The following is an 18,254-nucleotide window of genomic DNA, read 5'->3' on the forward strand; positions in this document are numbered from 1 at the left end:
AGCCAACTGTCAGATGAATTTGTTGCACCTTTTAAGGCTTAAATCACCTCAGTTGAACAACAACACATGAAGCTCATTCTAACAAAATAATGTTCAAACTCTATATGAAGATGGCTCAAAGAGTTCAGACATCCTTCCATGTACATGAATTTAACCTTTTGACCCAAAGAAAGCTGACTAATTTAAAGAATACACAACCTTTTCTACTGCTTTATATATTTTTCATATGGCCTGCTGTTAAATAGTTTGCAGCAGCTCAAGCCTATTAAATATGCATATGCTCTGTTTCAACCCTGACAACAGAGTACCTCCACTGAGGATGAACCGTACCTTTATGGTTCTTCTTTGCCTCACTTTATGATGAACATCTCTCTCTTTTGTCACACATTTTAACATGATGAGATGTATTTTTCAAGAAGTTTTAAAACTCTTTGTTGAGTATCATAAACAGTGCAGTGTTCCTTTCCTAAACTTGATGAAACAATTTTCAAAACGCATCTTTCCATATCCTTCCTTCCATCACTGCTCTCATGCTAACACTGAAGATGGCCCCTGACTGATAATGACTGGTGCTCATGACATAGACAGAAATCAGTAACACCTATTTTTTCATGGACATAAAGTGCTACATGATAAGCTGTCCTAAGACATTAAGCATTAACTAACCTTTCAGTCAACCCAAATGCTTCCAGATATTTGGTTTGAACGGGTACTTATCCTTTGCTATGGACAGATTTGACCTTAAGCATAATTAGCCTAATAAAAGCATTAGATATGCTGTCAATATGATTTGCATAATGTGCAAAGGCAGTTTCATTCCTGAATGCAAGCTGTGTCCGAGTGACTTAAAAATGCAGCAGTGACATTTCTCTAGGTCCTTTGTTCACACCTGTCAGGGGAAATGTGATGGAAGACAGCAGCTGCAGCTGCGGCTTCCGCCTCTAGTGGGTCCAGCAAGACCATCAAGACCCTGCTGGAGTCCGGTACAGACCAAACACACACACTCACAGTATGTATTTCTGAAAAAGTAAGAAAAGAAATTTCACCTTGTGCTGACAGGATTCATTTCTTAGAGCGTCAGTTCCAGCATAATCCACAGAGATCAGAGAGAGAATAGAAACTGTATTGTCATACTGTCTTTCTCAGTTGCACAAGCTGAGCCAACCAAGGAGAAATATGTAAATATGAAAAACACAATTCAGTAACAATAATTTATTCTCACAAAAGTTATTTTTCACATGCAAATCAATTTATTTGCAATATGATTTTTTTGTGATACTGAAAGAGGTAGAAAACAAAGCAAATTGCGACTCTTTAGTACTTAGAGTCTGCAGTTGCATTAGGTCTTCCTTCCAGCAAGAAGCTACCGACTGTGAATTTGTGAGACCAGCTTTGATGTAGCTCCACTTCACAGATTATTGATTATCTTGATGTTGTGTATCTAAGTGAAAATGACTTCAATACTGAAAGCCACGTAATGAGTTACTCTCATAATCAAAGAGGTGAGGTCAAAACTTTCAGCTTATGTTGCTTTACAGTGGAAAGCACAGGTTCTCTCACTCAGCTCTTGAGTCTAATTTTTGAAAAATAATGCCTCTCATATTACAAGCATGCAGCATAGTACCGCTTAAGGTGCTAGTACTGCACATTTTACAGTTTCCCTTTGCAGGTCAGTTCTATGAGAGGTAACACTGGCCTTTGCATGACCCATTGAAATATGACACTTTGAAAGCCATCACCTCAGTTTCATTTCCAGAGCCTACAGTAAGTACACTTACTGAGTGCTTCTGTTTCCGCTGTGTTTTGTCATCATGGTGGGCATTCAAATGAGACCTAAACCTTGAGAAAATTCAGCATCACTTCTCTATGGCCAGTTGGTTTACCATTCTTTGCCCCATTAACTTTTATTATTGGTCCACCATTTGCATAACTGGTAGAGAGGGAATGTGGACCTGAATGATTAAAGACAGAATGTGAGGCTGTCCTATTCATTCAAGCATGTGGTGTTATCAGGATACACAGCAGATGTGGACTGTCATACCAACCAGTTATTTTACGGCTGTTGGGAAAACTTGAACAAGTGTAACAGGCTTGAAAACTGCATAACAGGTGGTGCTTATTGTCAATAACTTTGCTGATCTTCAGGCTAATAAATGCAGCTGACTATCATGTAATAATGGTATTATATTATAATATACCTGAGATTAACAGATGGATCAAGACGAGAGACAGCAGGTGTTTCATTTTAGCTATTATTTTCGGACTACATACAGGATTCATAGAGGGAATGGATGGTTGGGTCTCAGCAGGACTCAACCTTTTGCTGATTTTAACTGCAAATACCTGTGCTAGTGTTTATCCAACACTTTGGCTCAGAGTGTTCAAATTATCAGTGAGAGGAAACAGATGGAGTGTGAAAGCAATGTGAAGATATCTCTTCGCATCAGACTAAGCACAGGTAATGGGAAAATAGTTCATGCATGCTTTTTAGAGAAAAGTTTCACTTTCCACTGCCTGTCGCAGTTGTGAAATCAGGCTAAAAGCAGGATTTTCTTCTTTCCTCTCACATAAATATCTGGAAGGGGGAGTCAAATTTGAATGTAACGGTGGGTGTTAAGTGAATATAGGATCAAATTCAGAGTGTGGCTGCATGCACCAGAAATGGTGTAGCTGTCAAAGTCCAACTGAACTCTGAAACCAAAACCTGCAGACCCAGATGACTGAAAAACAAGAGAAGACGAACAAGAACAAGAGCAACACGAAAAACGAGTTGAAAACAAATTTCCTTTGTCTGATTTACATATGTGACCTGAATATCTTTTGTGTACCTATTTTGAAACACAAACTGATCTGTTTTGTGTATTATATAATTTGCATTAGGATCAAAAGATCAGTTATTTGTAGCTATCACAATTTGTTGTTTAATCAATTAAAACTACCCTACAGCACAAAATGATAATAGCAGATTTGTGAGGTTTAATATGGTTGTTCATCAATACCAGTGATTAAGCTTTTAACACTTGCTGGCACATATTGTTTTTCTCACCCTCTCCTCCTATTTTCAGTCACTCGGTGATGGAACACAGTGCTTCCTGCAAAATATCAGCATCACAAGACAGCTTGTTCTCAAGGCAAAAAAAAGCAAATGAAATTATTAATAGTGTAGTATCCTACATATGATATGGTATTTATCTATTAATATTTCTTTTGGATCTAATTAATAAGGTAATTTCCTTGCAAAAATATGGTTGTATGCTCTATTCTCAAAAATAGGTCAAAAGTTATGTTAAATTATTGTACTTACTGATTCTAATGACCACTTATAATAATATCATAATATGTACATATAAAAAATAAAATTTTCTCTTTCATCATCAGAGGTCTCTGTGCAACAGGGTTTGAGGTAAAGTTATTATGATTCTAGCAGAAGACTGCAGTCCTCCAGGCAAATGGACATGTTGCCTCTCTGCAGCAAAATTCATCCTGCACAGGCTCTCTCAGCAAGCAGCAATTTCAGTTCCCTGTAAAGAAATCCTCTTTACCGGAAGCATGTGGGGCTTGAGGCTCAGGCTATCTCAAGGAAGATGAAAGTCATAGATCTGAAAAACTTGTGTAGTCAAACTACCCAAAGCAAACATTAGGGTGTGAACATTTCCAATGACGCTTGTCATTAATGCAAACTGGAGAAGAACAAACGAGACAGCGCTGTCTGCTCAGGTAAAACAGGCCATCATATTCTCTTCTGGGCTCCAAGCTCAGGTCTGCCTGCAGTGAGTGTAAATGTTCCAGGCTCCCTTGCTGCCACCACATACTGGCAGCTAACTCCCGAGCCACCCCACCTGCTAACAGGATTAGCCCGAGCTCCACTTGTTTCAACAAAGTTATCAAGTTTAAAAATACAGCCTCCTGGTGGCTTTTGTAACATCAAAGGATTGGTCCTCAACTTTGACAGGTTAATTAATAGTCAAGTTTTGCACAGAATCCCTTGAGGCTTCCCTGTCTTATTACAGTTAAATATATTTATCGTAGAGATGTTTTTATTAATACTCTGTATTTTATGTGCTGATGATCTGGCCACATGTTCACTCCATGTGAGAATCTAATAGCTTCAAGGTCTAAACAGGTGGTAATGCATGTCTAACTAAATAATGGCACATGGTGCAATATTACATTATCATATTGCATCAAATTAGGCTCAAAGTCTTATGAAATGTGTTGTAGGGTGAGAATTAATGCATGTATAATATTCTGGAGATATAGATGAGCAGTAAAACATGTCTGTAATTTCTAAGCGATGTAATATAAATAGGCTACTAAAATCTACCCAATCAAGAGTGAATATGAAAGTGAAGAGGATTCATTAGAGGAGTGTATATGCCTCAGTTTGACATGCAGCAATAGCAAATATGATTCAGTGTTATATAGAATATACAGTATAGATATATAACAAAACACAAAAAATAAACACAAAATATTCCCTTTATTTTTTTTCTACCTTAAGACTACACAGGGTCACTGATGTAGCTCTAAGAGGTATCTACATTTGCATTTTATTTACAGCTTACTTTGATGTCTTCATATTTACATGGTCAAAGAGAAGCCTTAAAAACACAGTGTTGAGAACAAACCAAAACTCAAAATGAGTCCAAAACTTTAGAAAAAGATACAGTCTTATGACGCTTATGACGAACAGTTCTCAGTGCAATATTCCACAATGCAAATATCCTTCATTCATATTATGTTGAACATACATATTTTTTTGGAAACAAAACCTCACTGAATCAACCAACAGCAGAAAAAAATTTGTGTACTGTTTGTTTTAACGTTTGTACAGATTGAGACACTCAATCATGCTCCCACAACCCCTACACACATAAACAAGTTCATGTGTTTGATGGAAAAACGATAAGAAAGTCAAGCGTGTGCAGTGGCTTGGCATAGTTCAAAAAGTACCAGAAGTCAACTCAATGACACAATTTCCAAAATAGTCTTGACTTGAGTTTTCACATGACATTTTCAAATGAGCAGATGTAAATTGTCCTTTGCCGTCCCCATTGAGGAGGACATGGAGATATAGGAGCTAGAATGTGTCCATTTCCAAGGTTGTCGTGTATTGACGACCTTTAGTCTGTAAACGGGAACTAGTACACCTGCAGGTCTAACGCATTTCAACCAGCCATGGGACCAAGTGGAGCCCTATTCTGGAGAGTGAAAGCACTTTCGATGTTGACCTGCGGGCAGCCCTTAGGGCAAAGGCAATTTGTATCTTTCATCTCACCCACAATACAATGCAAAGCCTATCTATCTCAGCAGCCAATATATTAATGTAGTATGTATCACTGACGAGACTGGTTTCTTTAACCATCCTTGTAGTCTCACTTTTTAAAAATATTTTCATCCCAAGCTTTATTTCATCGGACACTGTGGTGAGGAATACTGACTAAAGCTCATTGATAAACAAACACTGCCTTTCATATGTAATTGAGATGAGTAAAAAGTTGTTGGTCTAATTAAAAACACAGTAACTGATTTAACTAAACCACCTTTCATAGTTTATTCCATGTGTTGAAACACCCTTAAGTATTGTTCAAGTACAACAATTAACAATAAAAGGGACAATAGTTCACATTTTTTAAGTTCACATTTGTTATACTGTTAATTCATATAGCTATTTATAAAACAAAACTAAAACGTAATTCAAAACCATTCCTGTAAAATACCCTTTGTTGTGTAATACAGACATTAATCCACAGTATTTTCTTACAGGGTTGGCTCTTCTCTATTTTCATAATCGAGTTGTCTGACCACAGTCAAATAAAAAGGAGCAGAGAACAATTTATTCTGTTTTCATTTTCTTCCTTTGAAAAGAAAAAATGCACACAAAATAAAAAAGTGACCTCATATCCCTTTGTTGGCTTTACCATACAATTTAAGCTTGATTAAGCAGTTTTGCTAATTTTGTAGTTCATAAGGAAGGCCATCAACATGCACAGTCAGGGTGCGCTGAAGCCTTCCAAGCTAAGACCACGGATGAGTATCAAGCCTCCTCTTAAAAAATTACAAGACATCACACAAATGAAGGTGCTTTGACAAGTTGAGCTGGGGTTTTGATGAAGGGCTCTACCGCCAACAGAAATCTCTCTCATTATTTATGGATGACTGGGGCTATGAGGGTTTCAAGTATAAAAAAGAAGTGATTAAAAGAGAAGGAATCTCCTTGGCTGAGGCGCAGAAAAGGCAGAATGGAGCAAGCTTGTGAATAACAATCTGCAAGTCTGGCAGCAGGGTGAGCCAGTGAACATAATGCATTACCAATACTCCTCTTGGGTTCCTTTGAACAGAATCACCAACAGGGACGAGGAAATGGAGTCACAAAAATAAGTCACAGACATCGCAAATTTTCATCCTCTAGCAGCCGCACTTGGAGGGCAAAGACTGTTAAAGAATCTTCAAAAGGAGAAGGACACTCTTCTATTAATACAGTGCAACTGATTGCAACCATGTTTTATTTTCTTTTTCCGTATATTAAAAACCAAGTTGAGCACAGTCAAAGAAAAAGAAAGTGGTCATGTACACAACTGTCTTTGGCAAGAAGTCCCATGTCCTACATCTGAGTCTGTCACTCCAGAGCCTCGTGTTCATGTCACCTTCGGCCCATTTCGCTCTGTCTCATGAAATGAATGTTGTTGACACTGTCTGCCAGCTCAGGGTACTGGTCAACTGAAACCACGTAGTATCCGTCATAGCCCTGCACCTTCCCTGAGCCCAGGAGCTGTTGCTTCTCTCCCTCAGTCCAGGTTCGCGAGCCCTCCTCTCCATCCCTCAGTCTCTGGCGCTCACGTGCCCAAGCCTGGGCGACAGCTCTCTGTCGGGCCAGCTCCAACACACGAGCTTTCTCCTCATCCACACTGCTGCCGTAACGCGTATTCAGACACAGCGCGCCATACTGGAGCTGGATGTCAGTAATGCGCCTAGTCCTGCTATTGAGAACAGTGTTGACCTGAGACACCGTCACATTGACACCGGTTTCTAGTGTGCGGCGGCCCACCGTCATCCCAATGAGGGACAGGTCTCCCTCCACTGAGCCCAGTTTGACAAAATAGTGGGTGTCCACTCCAGCGATAGTGAAGTGGAGGTCTTCAAGATAGAATGCATCGTTCAGAACCGCAGCCATGCGACGCCCGTCCTCGTTGGCTAAGCTGATGATGTCGGTGCCGATGCGACCATCTCGGATAGCGAACTTCACCCCCTTTCCGAAGATGGAGCCACCAGAGGCAAATTTCTTCTTGTCTTCGGTCTGAGGACAACCGGCACTTTTGGCTCTGTAGATCTGGCCGAAGCGCTCCAGCTTCACAAAGGCCTTCAGCTGCCTCTGAACTTCACACTGAACACCCAGTAAAGACTGCAAAGAAAGAACATTTCTGGTTAGTCACACAAACCCCCCAAAGCATACAACATACCCTGAGCAAGAAATGGATTGACACAATATCACTCAATTGTTTGTCTGAAGATGTTCTTCTACAGTACATACTATTTACCAAAACTTCTGATTTCCTCACACCTTGGCTTGAAACCTCTAGTGTAAGTTTCATATCCTCATCCTACTGTGGGGACTAGGCAGTACTGTCTGCTTGCAGATGCTCCCGATTTTTCCAAAATTGAGATTCATATCGTTTCATAACCACTTCAAACATTTATACACTACAGAGTATAAGCCATTCTTTTTCATGTTAACGCATATGACTGAATGAGGATGATTCCACACCTATTGTAATTTGTTCATGTATTAATGTGATGGAAAAAAACAACTAAAAAATACATGATCTGGATCCCTGTGATACCTGCAGGAAAAAAAACAATACAAAACCCTACAAGCAACCAATGCTGTTTTGCTTAAGAACTAGTTTTATCAAAGTTCTATCATACGTTATTTCCTGGAGGTCTGTTGCAGTGGTCTGGATTTAAAACGCCAATGGTGTCATCACATTCATTTCATGATAAATTGAATCTATTGGAAGGTGTAAAAATAAAAGCTTACATTTGGTATTAAAAATATCCACATTCTTACTTGATTAAAAATCTTCAGTACATTACATATAGAAATAATGATGTAATTCCCTCACATTCCTTATCAATGGCAAACCATCCATGTCAAATCCATGATGCTTTGAAGCTGTGAATGTATCACACATAGTCAAGGTAGGGGCAGAGGTGTTTGTCAGCAAATGCAAATCTCTCTGATCATTTGTGACAGGCATGATATTTTGAAAAAGGGTGAAATTACTGTCTTCTGACAGCCATGCTGTGCCAAATATGAAACAGGAGTCTCTTAGTAACTAGTGTATATATCTCATTCCTTAAGGGATCAAAGCTTTGTATAGATACCATATTCCCTTCAGCCAAAATTAATATTTTGTCCTAATAGTACTTGACAAGAGATACTCCTCAGGAAGAAAAGGGAGATGTTAAAATGAAGAGAGTAATATGAAATGGAAGTTGGCCAACACACAGTGAGACAGCTGCCTGAACGGGTCTGAGCAGCAACAAAAAGGCTCTCAAACTGTGCCTTCTTGCTATCGCCCTAGGTAAGGCTGTGAGCGTCCTGAGGAGTTTTTGTCAACCGGTCACATCCAAAGTCCTCCTGACAGTTTCTAATTCTGTCTTCCTGTGCCCCTGTTAGAGGGTGGCTATAGGCTGCGGTTTTGGGAGGGGATGAGGAGAGTAGTGCAGGCTGCAGTAACTAGCATATCTGGCTGGTCTTTGACATGACATCGCATCAGATCCTGCATGCAGAGGAAACATGTGCGGGGGAAGGGGCAGCTGTGTTGTTGGGCCCCTTGGGAGTGATGGCCTCAGGGGACACTTCACACCATGCCACTCCATGTTTGTTTACCGTACCAACAGTGTGACCCGGTCAGCTGTCCCAGGGGCGGAGGGCGGAAAGGGGAAAATGTCCTCTACTTTACTGAAATACCCTCCCGGGACACTACCAGAGAGGCATCATTCACATAGCATGGGGTGCAATCAGCCTACAGCACAACCCAGAAAGAGAGATCAAGCCCTGTGCAGCACAAACCTCATCTGTCTGGTCCTCCACAGTATTTTTCAATCTGTGTGTGGCTTCAGCAGCGTGGCCAAATAGGGGCTTAAATAAAAAGAGATAGAAAGGCAGGCATACTTTTCTCCTGTATAAAATAAAATAAAATAAAATGCCAAGTGTACAGGACATACCACATGTAGTTTTAAAGCTATATTTATGCTTCAAAGAACCCTACATTTAATTAGGCTGGTCTGGCCATCTGCAGTGAGGATCAACATGGCATTAACAAGCCCAGAACACCATTTTTGAAGCAGGAATTCTAGATAAGAATATCATGACTCATACACAGGGTAAAGTCTAATTATCTCAATCTTTCCTTACATATCATTTACAGTACATACTCCTGAGGTGTGCTGAAGGAAGCGCTCCCACACAAGCATGAGTAAAAGCTTCAAATCTAGGCTAACTTTGTTATTTAAAGCCTCAGATTTTTAGAGATGTTAGAGTCTACCATGGGTATTCTTAAGAAGACACTTGAAAGGCTGCATTTCTAGATGGAAAACTAGCTTTCAGTGATATAATTTCTCAAATGGACCTACTTCTATTGAGTGTTTCAGAAAAAAGTAAGAATAGACAAACTGAATATATAGCTTAATATATGACTCATATTTCATTTTAACGTCGATAAAGTCCTTCTATCAAAACTGCCTCCAAGAAATTTATAGTAAAAAAACATATGCAATGCAATATTTTCAGTCGCTGTGGTGGGCTTACCCTCTTTAAAAACCAGAATCTGACCCAAAAGTGAAACACCACACAGAGTGTGATTTACTCAGCAATTAAACATATTAAGTCAGTTTGAAAAAAAAAAATGATTTCCTGGCATTTGAATGTGTTGATTAAATTATGAGGTCTGAGGTGATGAGAACTGACAGCAGAATTGCAACAGTATGTCTGAAAAAAAAGAGTACTGCATTTATTCTTTCTAATCTACAACACCATTCCATCTTATCTACTCTGAACTATTTGACATGGAAATAGCTGGGATGACTTTGGATTCAATTAGATATTTCCTCTATTGCATCTCCTTCATAAATTGGTACCTTGGGTGAATTCAGAGCTTCTCTATACAGTGTAAGACACTAGAAGCATGCTTGTGTTAGTCCGAGGGGGCTTTGACAGTAACCCTCCCAGTGTGGTCTATGCTAGATGAGGTCATTACTGGTATTTCTAATGTTATGATTTTGCCTTTGTATATAACCTGTAAAATAACCATGATAAGTGTTTCATTTCCTTTGTAATTGATCAAGGTCTGCTGGAATGTCAAGAGTAATACTGAAATTCCTTTCATGATTTTAAATGCATACACTGTAAAGCACATTAGAATGGATATACAGTATTTATATCCAATATCACAGGCAGAAAAAAATTAATCTGAAATTAATGAGGATACAAAATGGAGGACATTGGGACATTGTCTTTGTTTTCAATTTTTTGTTCAAATGCTTTAAATTCCCAAGTATTACAGCATATTTTCAGATCACTGCTTTCTCTGATTACAGTACCTGGATGGTCTGCCGGCTTATTATGGATGGTTGGTCAGATCAGAGGTCACAGATTAAGATAACCTTGTATTTTAACATCCCAGTAGCTTTTAGGCTTTCAAATAGATGAGAACACATTTTTATAACAACAAATGCCAACTGAGTTTAGGTAGCAGCCAGAGTGTCACTTGACATGAATCTGGCCACCTAATGGGTGGCATTCACTAGTCTAGCTGTAACAAAACCCAAGACAACAACAGTGGCCTCTTCAATAATTCAGGTGAGTTGAGGCAACTTAAAAGGGCTGATAAATGCGGGAATCAGAGCATGTCTACTACTTCTCAGACCTTGGCTAAGGGTGTAAGACTGAGATGAAATCAATGGCCAGTGGTGGAGGGAATGGAGAGTGAATTTCCCTAATGGCAGGACAATTACAAGAGCTGTTTAGCCTGACCCCATTCCCCAAGATGAGGACTAGGGGCTGGGATCTGGCTCACTGGGCCGTGTTTTGGCCTGATAGCTGGCAGCTCCTCTGGGAGTCTGGCTACACAGAGCATGTCTATTTGCTAATGATGTCAAAAAGGAGGGGAGCAGAAGTGGAAGAGGGTGATCTGTGGTAAGGTATAAGGTGGAAAAGTTTAGAGTGATTGGTTTACCTTGGTGCTATCCCACTCTTGTGTCTTGATCTGGGTGCGGACTAACTCGTAGGATGGCTCCATGGTGTCTGTGTTTGGTTTGCGATAGCCAGGGATGACATTGTACAGTTGGAAGCCGAAGGTCACCAACCAGCTGTTCACATCTACAGAGAAAGGATCCACACAGTCAAACAGTGCCATACGTATTCTGTTATCTAAATAGATGCAATCATTTCTGACTGCAGAGAAACCAAACAAAACAATAAGAATTGATTTTTGTATTTTAACCGTTTGACATTCTGCAGTCAAGTGGCTGTCTCCTTGAAATGCTCCTCACTTGGTCTGAGCACTTGATTTGTTTGTGAAAGTGGACAAGCTATAATAAACACTCGAGATGCTGGCAATGATTCATGTCCACTCTTGCAGGTGCCACATTAATGACACACAGCTGGGTCCCAGAAACAGCAAGTGACATCTGAGAGCGTCTGCTGTGCTGATAATTATATACTGTAATTTCTTGTCATTTCAAAGCAGCCGAGACTTCGAGATATTTTGAAGACTCAGCGGGTTCTTCAGCTATAATTCTTTTTCTATAACGAGATGCTGAAAAAGAGGAATGTGACGTGTCCGGGATTCAAATCCATGCAATCATGATAATGTGGTTCATCTAATAGCGGCCACCAGCACTGTGGTTATAGGTGCTACTGCCATCCTCTGTGATAAGTTGTCATTAATTCAGAATATCACAGAGCAGGCTACAAACATGACTGGAAGCAAAGCCTGTTGAATCTGAGCCATTTGTTTCTTGCCCCCTTCAATGTGTTTGTTACGGACAGCAGAATTATTGCTGTGACACTTGGGGGGCAAGTTTGTCAAAGATTGGCATTGCCACATTGTCGCACCTGACAAAGCTTTTTTAAATAAGAATTTGTTTGAGGACAATGAAAAAACCCTGGTAATTTAGTGAAAGGAATGGAAATGTCAGCGCCATCAATCACAACTGAGGCAGACCTACTACAATATATCTAACAGTCTGCTTAGCATTCAAATGCCAGTCAGCCCCTAATGGTGGATGGTGAAGCTGAACGCCTTTCTGTTTGGCAGGTGGTTAAATGGCTTTGTAAAAGACTAGCCTCCACCTATACAAAAAGCGACTATTTTGTCTCTCCGTATTGTCTACAGGTGAATTAATTAAGGATAAAGGGTAAAAAATGCATTATTTCATAGTCACTATAAGATTTATTGATTAAATATAATGCAGAATAACATTGTGAATTAAACAAATCCCCTATTTGTTAATGAAATCTGGCTGAAGCCAATTGGTTTAACCACAGAGTATCCACTGAGTGTCCTTAACAATGTTGTTTTTCTTCCAGCCACAGAGGTTGATACAACCGGCCCTGGCTAAGGTTTCAATGGATCCATTGTGCTCTCCTTCTCCACTGGGGTGCTTTCACTGCCATTTACCTCCTCCCTACCACAAAACAACACAGACTGATGTGATATTTCTAGGAAGGGACCTGAGTGTTCAACAACAGAGGGGCTTTGCCGTTCAGCATTGTTCCCTTTGAGCACTTTCAAAACGATAGCCACTGGGCACACGCACATACACACACACACACACACACACACGCACGTACACAAACACACACACACACACACACGCACACACACGTGCATGCCAGGGCAGAAAAACAACCTCAGTGTCCCAGTGAGGAAGCTCTTAAAAACCCCCATAGCATGCAGCTTTTCAGAGTAATTTTGGCATGGTCTTTTCTTCGATTTGTGGCTTGTTGTTTAAAAACAAACCAAATTTGACAGAGAAACCTGGAAATGAGTATTGTTTGCTGCACTGCAAGCAATAGCAGTTTCACACAAGAACGAGGGTCGAGATATAGGGCCCTCCTCCCCACCCCACACGTGTAATTTTAGCACCATAAAAAATGTATATACATTATTGATTGCTCTAGCGGGACTCACTTAACATCTGTCAACAGTGCTATCTATATTCAGTTACATAACTATGGTTTAAGAAGTATATATAGATGTTTTGAGACTTTTTTACACTTTTTTTTCTTGCTGTGACTCTGGGACACCATTGCAATCAAATGGAATTGCTTTGAACCCAAACTTACTACAGCTGTTGTTCTCTGAGAGGGAGGGTTAGGTAGACAAATATTAGAATAGTATTAGAATAGTATTCTGTAAAGCAAACACACACCTTTGTAAAACATAGGTCTGTTAAAGTAAACATACCAGTCATGTAGCACTTTATCTCTTCATTGTTGCTGAGAGGATTGTTATTCTTGAACATATACAAGTTGAATGGCACGATGTGGTTGCTGTTGAGACGTTTCCAGATGTCATGGTCAGGTGTTGTCCAGCGGCCAGCAAGAACATCATAGTCCCTTCGGCCCATGTGGACCAGTCTGCTGAGAGGCTCATATAGGCCTCCCTGGTAGCCAATTATGAGCTGGAAGCTGGGGTTGGTGTCAAGGTAAACCTCTCCGAATGCCGTGTGAAGCACCTGCTTGATCATGAGGCCTGAGCCACTGAACACAGCCAGAGGGGTGCCTATGTTATCACAGGCCACATAGAACTCATCCCCACTGCTTAGCTCCATGGCGAACAGGTGTCCCTGCAGGTCATAGTAAAGCGAGGCGATCTCGGAGCTAGAGTGGTTGTACATATGGGTGACCCGAGTGGGGCTAGACAAGTCAGCATAGAAGAATTGCAAGTGGTGGCCCATGCTGCTCCTGCTGGACACCCTCCTGCCTAGGCCATCATAACGGTATCTGATGCTCCAACCGCTCACTTTGTTGTACACCTTAACCAGCAGACCAGCTGAGTTGTACTCGAAGTAGTCATTCCCTCGCTGCTTGAGGAAACCATCCTCATCCATCCTGTACTGGACATCTCCCAAGCGAGTAATGCGGTCTCTGATGTCATAGCGTAATGGCGTTAGACGTGCACTGTTGCCAGGGCTAAGGAGGTGCAAGTTGCCATTCAGGTCATAGCTGTACCTCCACAGAGGCTTGTCGTTGATGGACACCACCTGGAGTTGACCATCAGCATCATACTCATACGTGTACCGTGTGGTGTTGGCATAAGGGCCGACTTTCAGCTCCTTGGCCACCACACGTCCCATATTGTCATACTGCACCATCATCCAGTACATGAGTGAGCGAAAGATTTCATATTGGACCTCCTTCACCCGGCCATAAGCATCAAAGTGTTTGGTGTGGGTCATCACTGCAGTGGTGATAATTTGATTTATGTCATAATAGATTACTCCAAATTTGCCAAACTGCTCTGTTTTGCCAGACACATCATCATAGCGATACAAGTCAATTGGTAGCGGTGTTTCATTAATGACAGCCTGCATGCTAGTGACACGGAAACTGTTGTCATAAACATAGTCAAATCTGGCGTTGACCATGCCTTCTTCACTGAATCTGAAAATCTGCCTGTCAATCAGTGGGCCAATCTGACGGTAGCGGATGGTGCAGGTGAAGCCCTCACTCTGCAGGTTGACTGTCTTCAGCATGCCTGCCACTTCGTCATAGGAGAAGCCGATGCGTGTGGTGTCATACAGAATCTCCAGCAGCTTGGCAAGCTTGCCATATTTGTAGATGACCCTGCGGCCTGTGCCCAGGTAGGTGGTCTGCAGCAACTGGCCTTCCTCACTATAATCCTGGAGCACTGAAGCGTTACCTTCAGGAGGGCGGTAGGTGTTTCTGTAGTAGCCAATGGAGCGGGAGGTCTCCAGGGTCTGCCTTGCCACGTTAGGCATGGTCACAGACGACAGTCGGTCGTTTTTGTCAAATTCAAAGATATACTGCCTTTGGCTATAAAGCAGCAGTACCATGGACTGTAAAGAGAAGAGGAGTATTCTTTCAGTAATTTCAATACAGCGTAAGATTTATTACATTTAAGTGTCATTTTCAAGATGTACAACCACTAGCACTACCAACTACTACCACTTCCATTTGTGGCCTTCTTAAACCAATAAATTATGTCTTTAAATGAGTTATAAGGCTGTCACAACAGGCTGCTGGCATCTCAGCACTTAGAGGTTTCAGAAAAATTCACTACGGACTATTAACAAGGTGACTGGTTGCCATTATCATATTACATGTCTAAGCCGGAGAATTGCAGCTCTTTACCCTCTCCCCAACAATCTTGCCTTCAATTAGTGAGTAGAAAGTGACATTTCAGTGTTCTTCTCATCAGAGCTATTTCAGGTTGAACATTGCTGTCAGACTACAGTAACAAAGTATAATGTCTGCAGTGCACCAGACAGATTTTAATTACATTTCTGCTGATATCTGTGCTAGAGCCTGATAAAGCAGCGCAAACACTATTGGAGTACAGGTTAACTTTTAACTCCAGTCTAAAATCTCCCATCAAGGGTCTTACACAAATACACCTCCACAGTTTATCTGTACATGTCCCTACCATCTTATGGCAAAAATACACTGGGCACTGACACAGAGCACCACATCTATTGCAGAACAACCATAGCACATAGTGTCCATTATAATCAACTGAAGCTGCTACATTGACCATGGAAGCGTTGCTCACCTACGCAGGTGTCGAACAGCTCATCTCTATTTTTGTGCGGCTGGTCTACTTTTTTTTTCTACGTGCGGCTATGTGGCCCTCCAACAAGTAAAAACTACATAGAACTGTGTAAAAAACAAGTACAATCTGTTTGAAAATTATTCAAATAAATACTTAATTGTACCAGAGGCAATATGATGCATTAGTGCAACCTTGTGGTTTTTTTTTTTTTACATTACTCATTAAAATAAATCAGTCAAATCAATGTGTATCCGTGATCCTGTAGTTAATTAATTCAGTACCAGTTAATATAGCCTTGGCTTCCAGACCTAGCATAACCAACTGTATTATCACTTGGCAAAACTAAATATGCATGCAGTGATGGAGACAGAGTTGGTGTAGCAGGGAGAAAACCCTGCTCCGCCCCACGTTATGTGATGCACTGCATCTGTGCCTGGTGTATTTCAGCTGTTACGGTATATTAAATTTTTTTTTTCTATCTTAAAACTGTTCCGTCAGCTATGGAACCAACAATTCGTACCTTCTCAAGGTAAGTGTAGCTCCAGGATTTACCATCAGCAAATATCTGGGAGGTGATTCTGCCATTCTGGTCATACTCCATGCGTACGGACATGGTACCTCTTTGGATACCTGCCACATGCCCTCCAGGGGAGTAGGTTACATTGACTCCATTCAGACGACTGCTTGGTGCCCACAGTGTAGGCCGCCCAGCATGGTCATAGTGGATCCGTAACGTAAACTTCCTGTGGTCATCGTAAACCTTTTCTGTTCTGGTGATTCGATCAAAGTCCAATGACAGCAGGTTTCTGTTATGAACCTATAGGAGAGAAAGCAGGGACTTAGACACATTTATTTTGACCACAGCAGCTCAAGCAACTCAGCATAAACATGTTTGGAAGTTGAAATGATTGAGGGGAATTGGTGCACTGCTCTTCTGAGGTGGAACCTTGTGTGGAGAGCTTTAATCACAAAGTGATTATTTTATATTCTTCTTTTCATTGCTTTTAATTACAACAGATGAGCTGTATCTCAGGACTGCAGGAGCCATTCAAGTGATGAAATTATAAGAATTACCATACTTCTTTGTTTGTGTAAAAATTCAGAGTCTTAGTGGGAGTATGCCTATTCATGCAAGAAACATTAGAGCCACATTGATCATTAAATTCATTTTCCCCGCATTCTGAAAAGAATTACCAAGCACAGATGACTCTCATTTTATTTAGCCATTTCCGTAAATTGGAAAAGATGAGAAAAAAATCAATTCTTCTCCTTTGTGACTCAGAACATTGTTTAAATGACACTTTTTTTCACCCTCCTTTGAATGCATACAGCAGCACACAGTGACCCTTGGTTTTAGTTTGATCAGAGCAGAAAGACACTGCTCTGAAGAGTGTAATCCTTAAGGCCATGTCCAGGTCAACACAGAGTCGAAGCTGCTGCCAGGCTTTGTCTAAGAAGCAGCTCCGGTGCTGCAACAATAAGGATCAACCAACAGCCCTACCATCATGTTTCTCAGTCAGAGGACTTTGCCTGTAAGCAGAAGCAACAGAGGAATAAGGAATCAAATCAAGATGAGAAAAGGGACTTAGGTTGCAGGTTGAAGCAAATCTCCCTACAAACCACTACTTGAAACACCACCTGAGATATTTGAGAAAATGTGGTTGAAGAGGTCTCTTGCTTTAATTAAAACTACCCCCATGATTCTGTATTTTTATCAAGTTTTTTTTTCTGATTAAATACACAGCCTTTCTTCAGGTGTGTTATTGGCTTGGTAAAATGCTTGGCAAAGCTTAAAAACATCTTAAGGCAGCCTGGAGAGAAAAGGCTTCTTTCCAGGCACATGCCAGACAGCAGGCCACAGGAGGCTTGCTGAGAAGCCTATTTTTTTCTACCTCACATTGAGAAAAGCATGCTTAGGTCTCTCATCTGTGAAGGGACGATTACACCAGAGGCAATTAATGTCAATGATACCTAATTGAGAGGATTACTTTATACTAAAAGCAACAGATTCACGGAGAGCACAGTTCCATGAAGGTTTGGAACAGCACAAGTAATTTAGGCCCCAAGACTGAGGGAGGCACCCTTCCAGTGGATCTCTCTGGCATAAGAATAAGGACAGGTGGCTTCACATTAGTTATCTTCTGTTTTACCTATAACTACTGGCATAACAAGTGTCAAACTGCACTGTCAAAAGTGAAATTACTACAGCTTTTAGACAGTCGTTTGTTAAACTACACAGATTCTTAAAGATAAGTGACTGGAAATCCTAGACTGAGACTCCTGCTCTGGCATTTCATGAAACACTGAACACAGTTCAGACTCTTTCATAGGCAGCATGGTGCCTGTCCAAAAAGATTGTATTGAGGAAATAAGGTTTGAGACAGAGAGAAAGTTCCTCATGTCAGAATGTGGTTTGCCAGAGACTCAACAGGGTAAAAAAAAAAAAAAACC

General features: G+C 40.8%; 1 protein-coding gene across 6 annotated transcripts in view; it reads right to left on the minus strand.

Moving 5' to 3' along the window:
* Positions 1–4,461: 4,461 nt before the first annotated feature.
* The window catches only part of tenm4 (teneurin transmembrane protein 4), a 159,084-nt gene continuing 145,291 nt past the window's right edge, over positions 4,462–18,254 (minus strand). For all 6 annotated transcript variants that reach the window (XM_044354107.1, XM_044354105.1, XM_044354104.1 and 3 more), the window contains 4 exons: positions 16,324–16,620; positions 13,476–15,090; positions 11,241–11,383; positions 4,462–7,402 (listed from right to left, as the gene is read on the minus strand). In XM_044354107.1, the coding sequence (XP_044210042.1) occupies positions 6,644–7,402; positions 11,241–11,383; positions 13,476–15,090; positions 16,324–16,620 (2,814 nt within the window). In that variant the 3' untranslated portion in view covers positions 4,462–6,643. The remainder of the gene's footprint in view (positions 7,403–11,240; positions 11,384–13,475; positions 15,091–16,323; positions 16,621–18,254) is intronic.

Source organism: Thunnus albacares, chromosome 6 (genome assembly GCF_914725855.1).
Source record: "Thunnus albacares chromosome 6, fThuAlb1.1, whole genome shotgun sequence".
NCBI lineage: Eukaryota > Metazoa > Chordata > Actinopteri > Scombriformes > Scombridae > Thunnus > Thunnus albacares.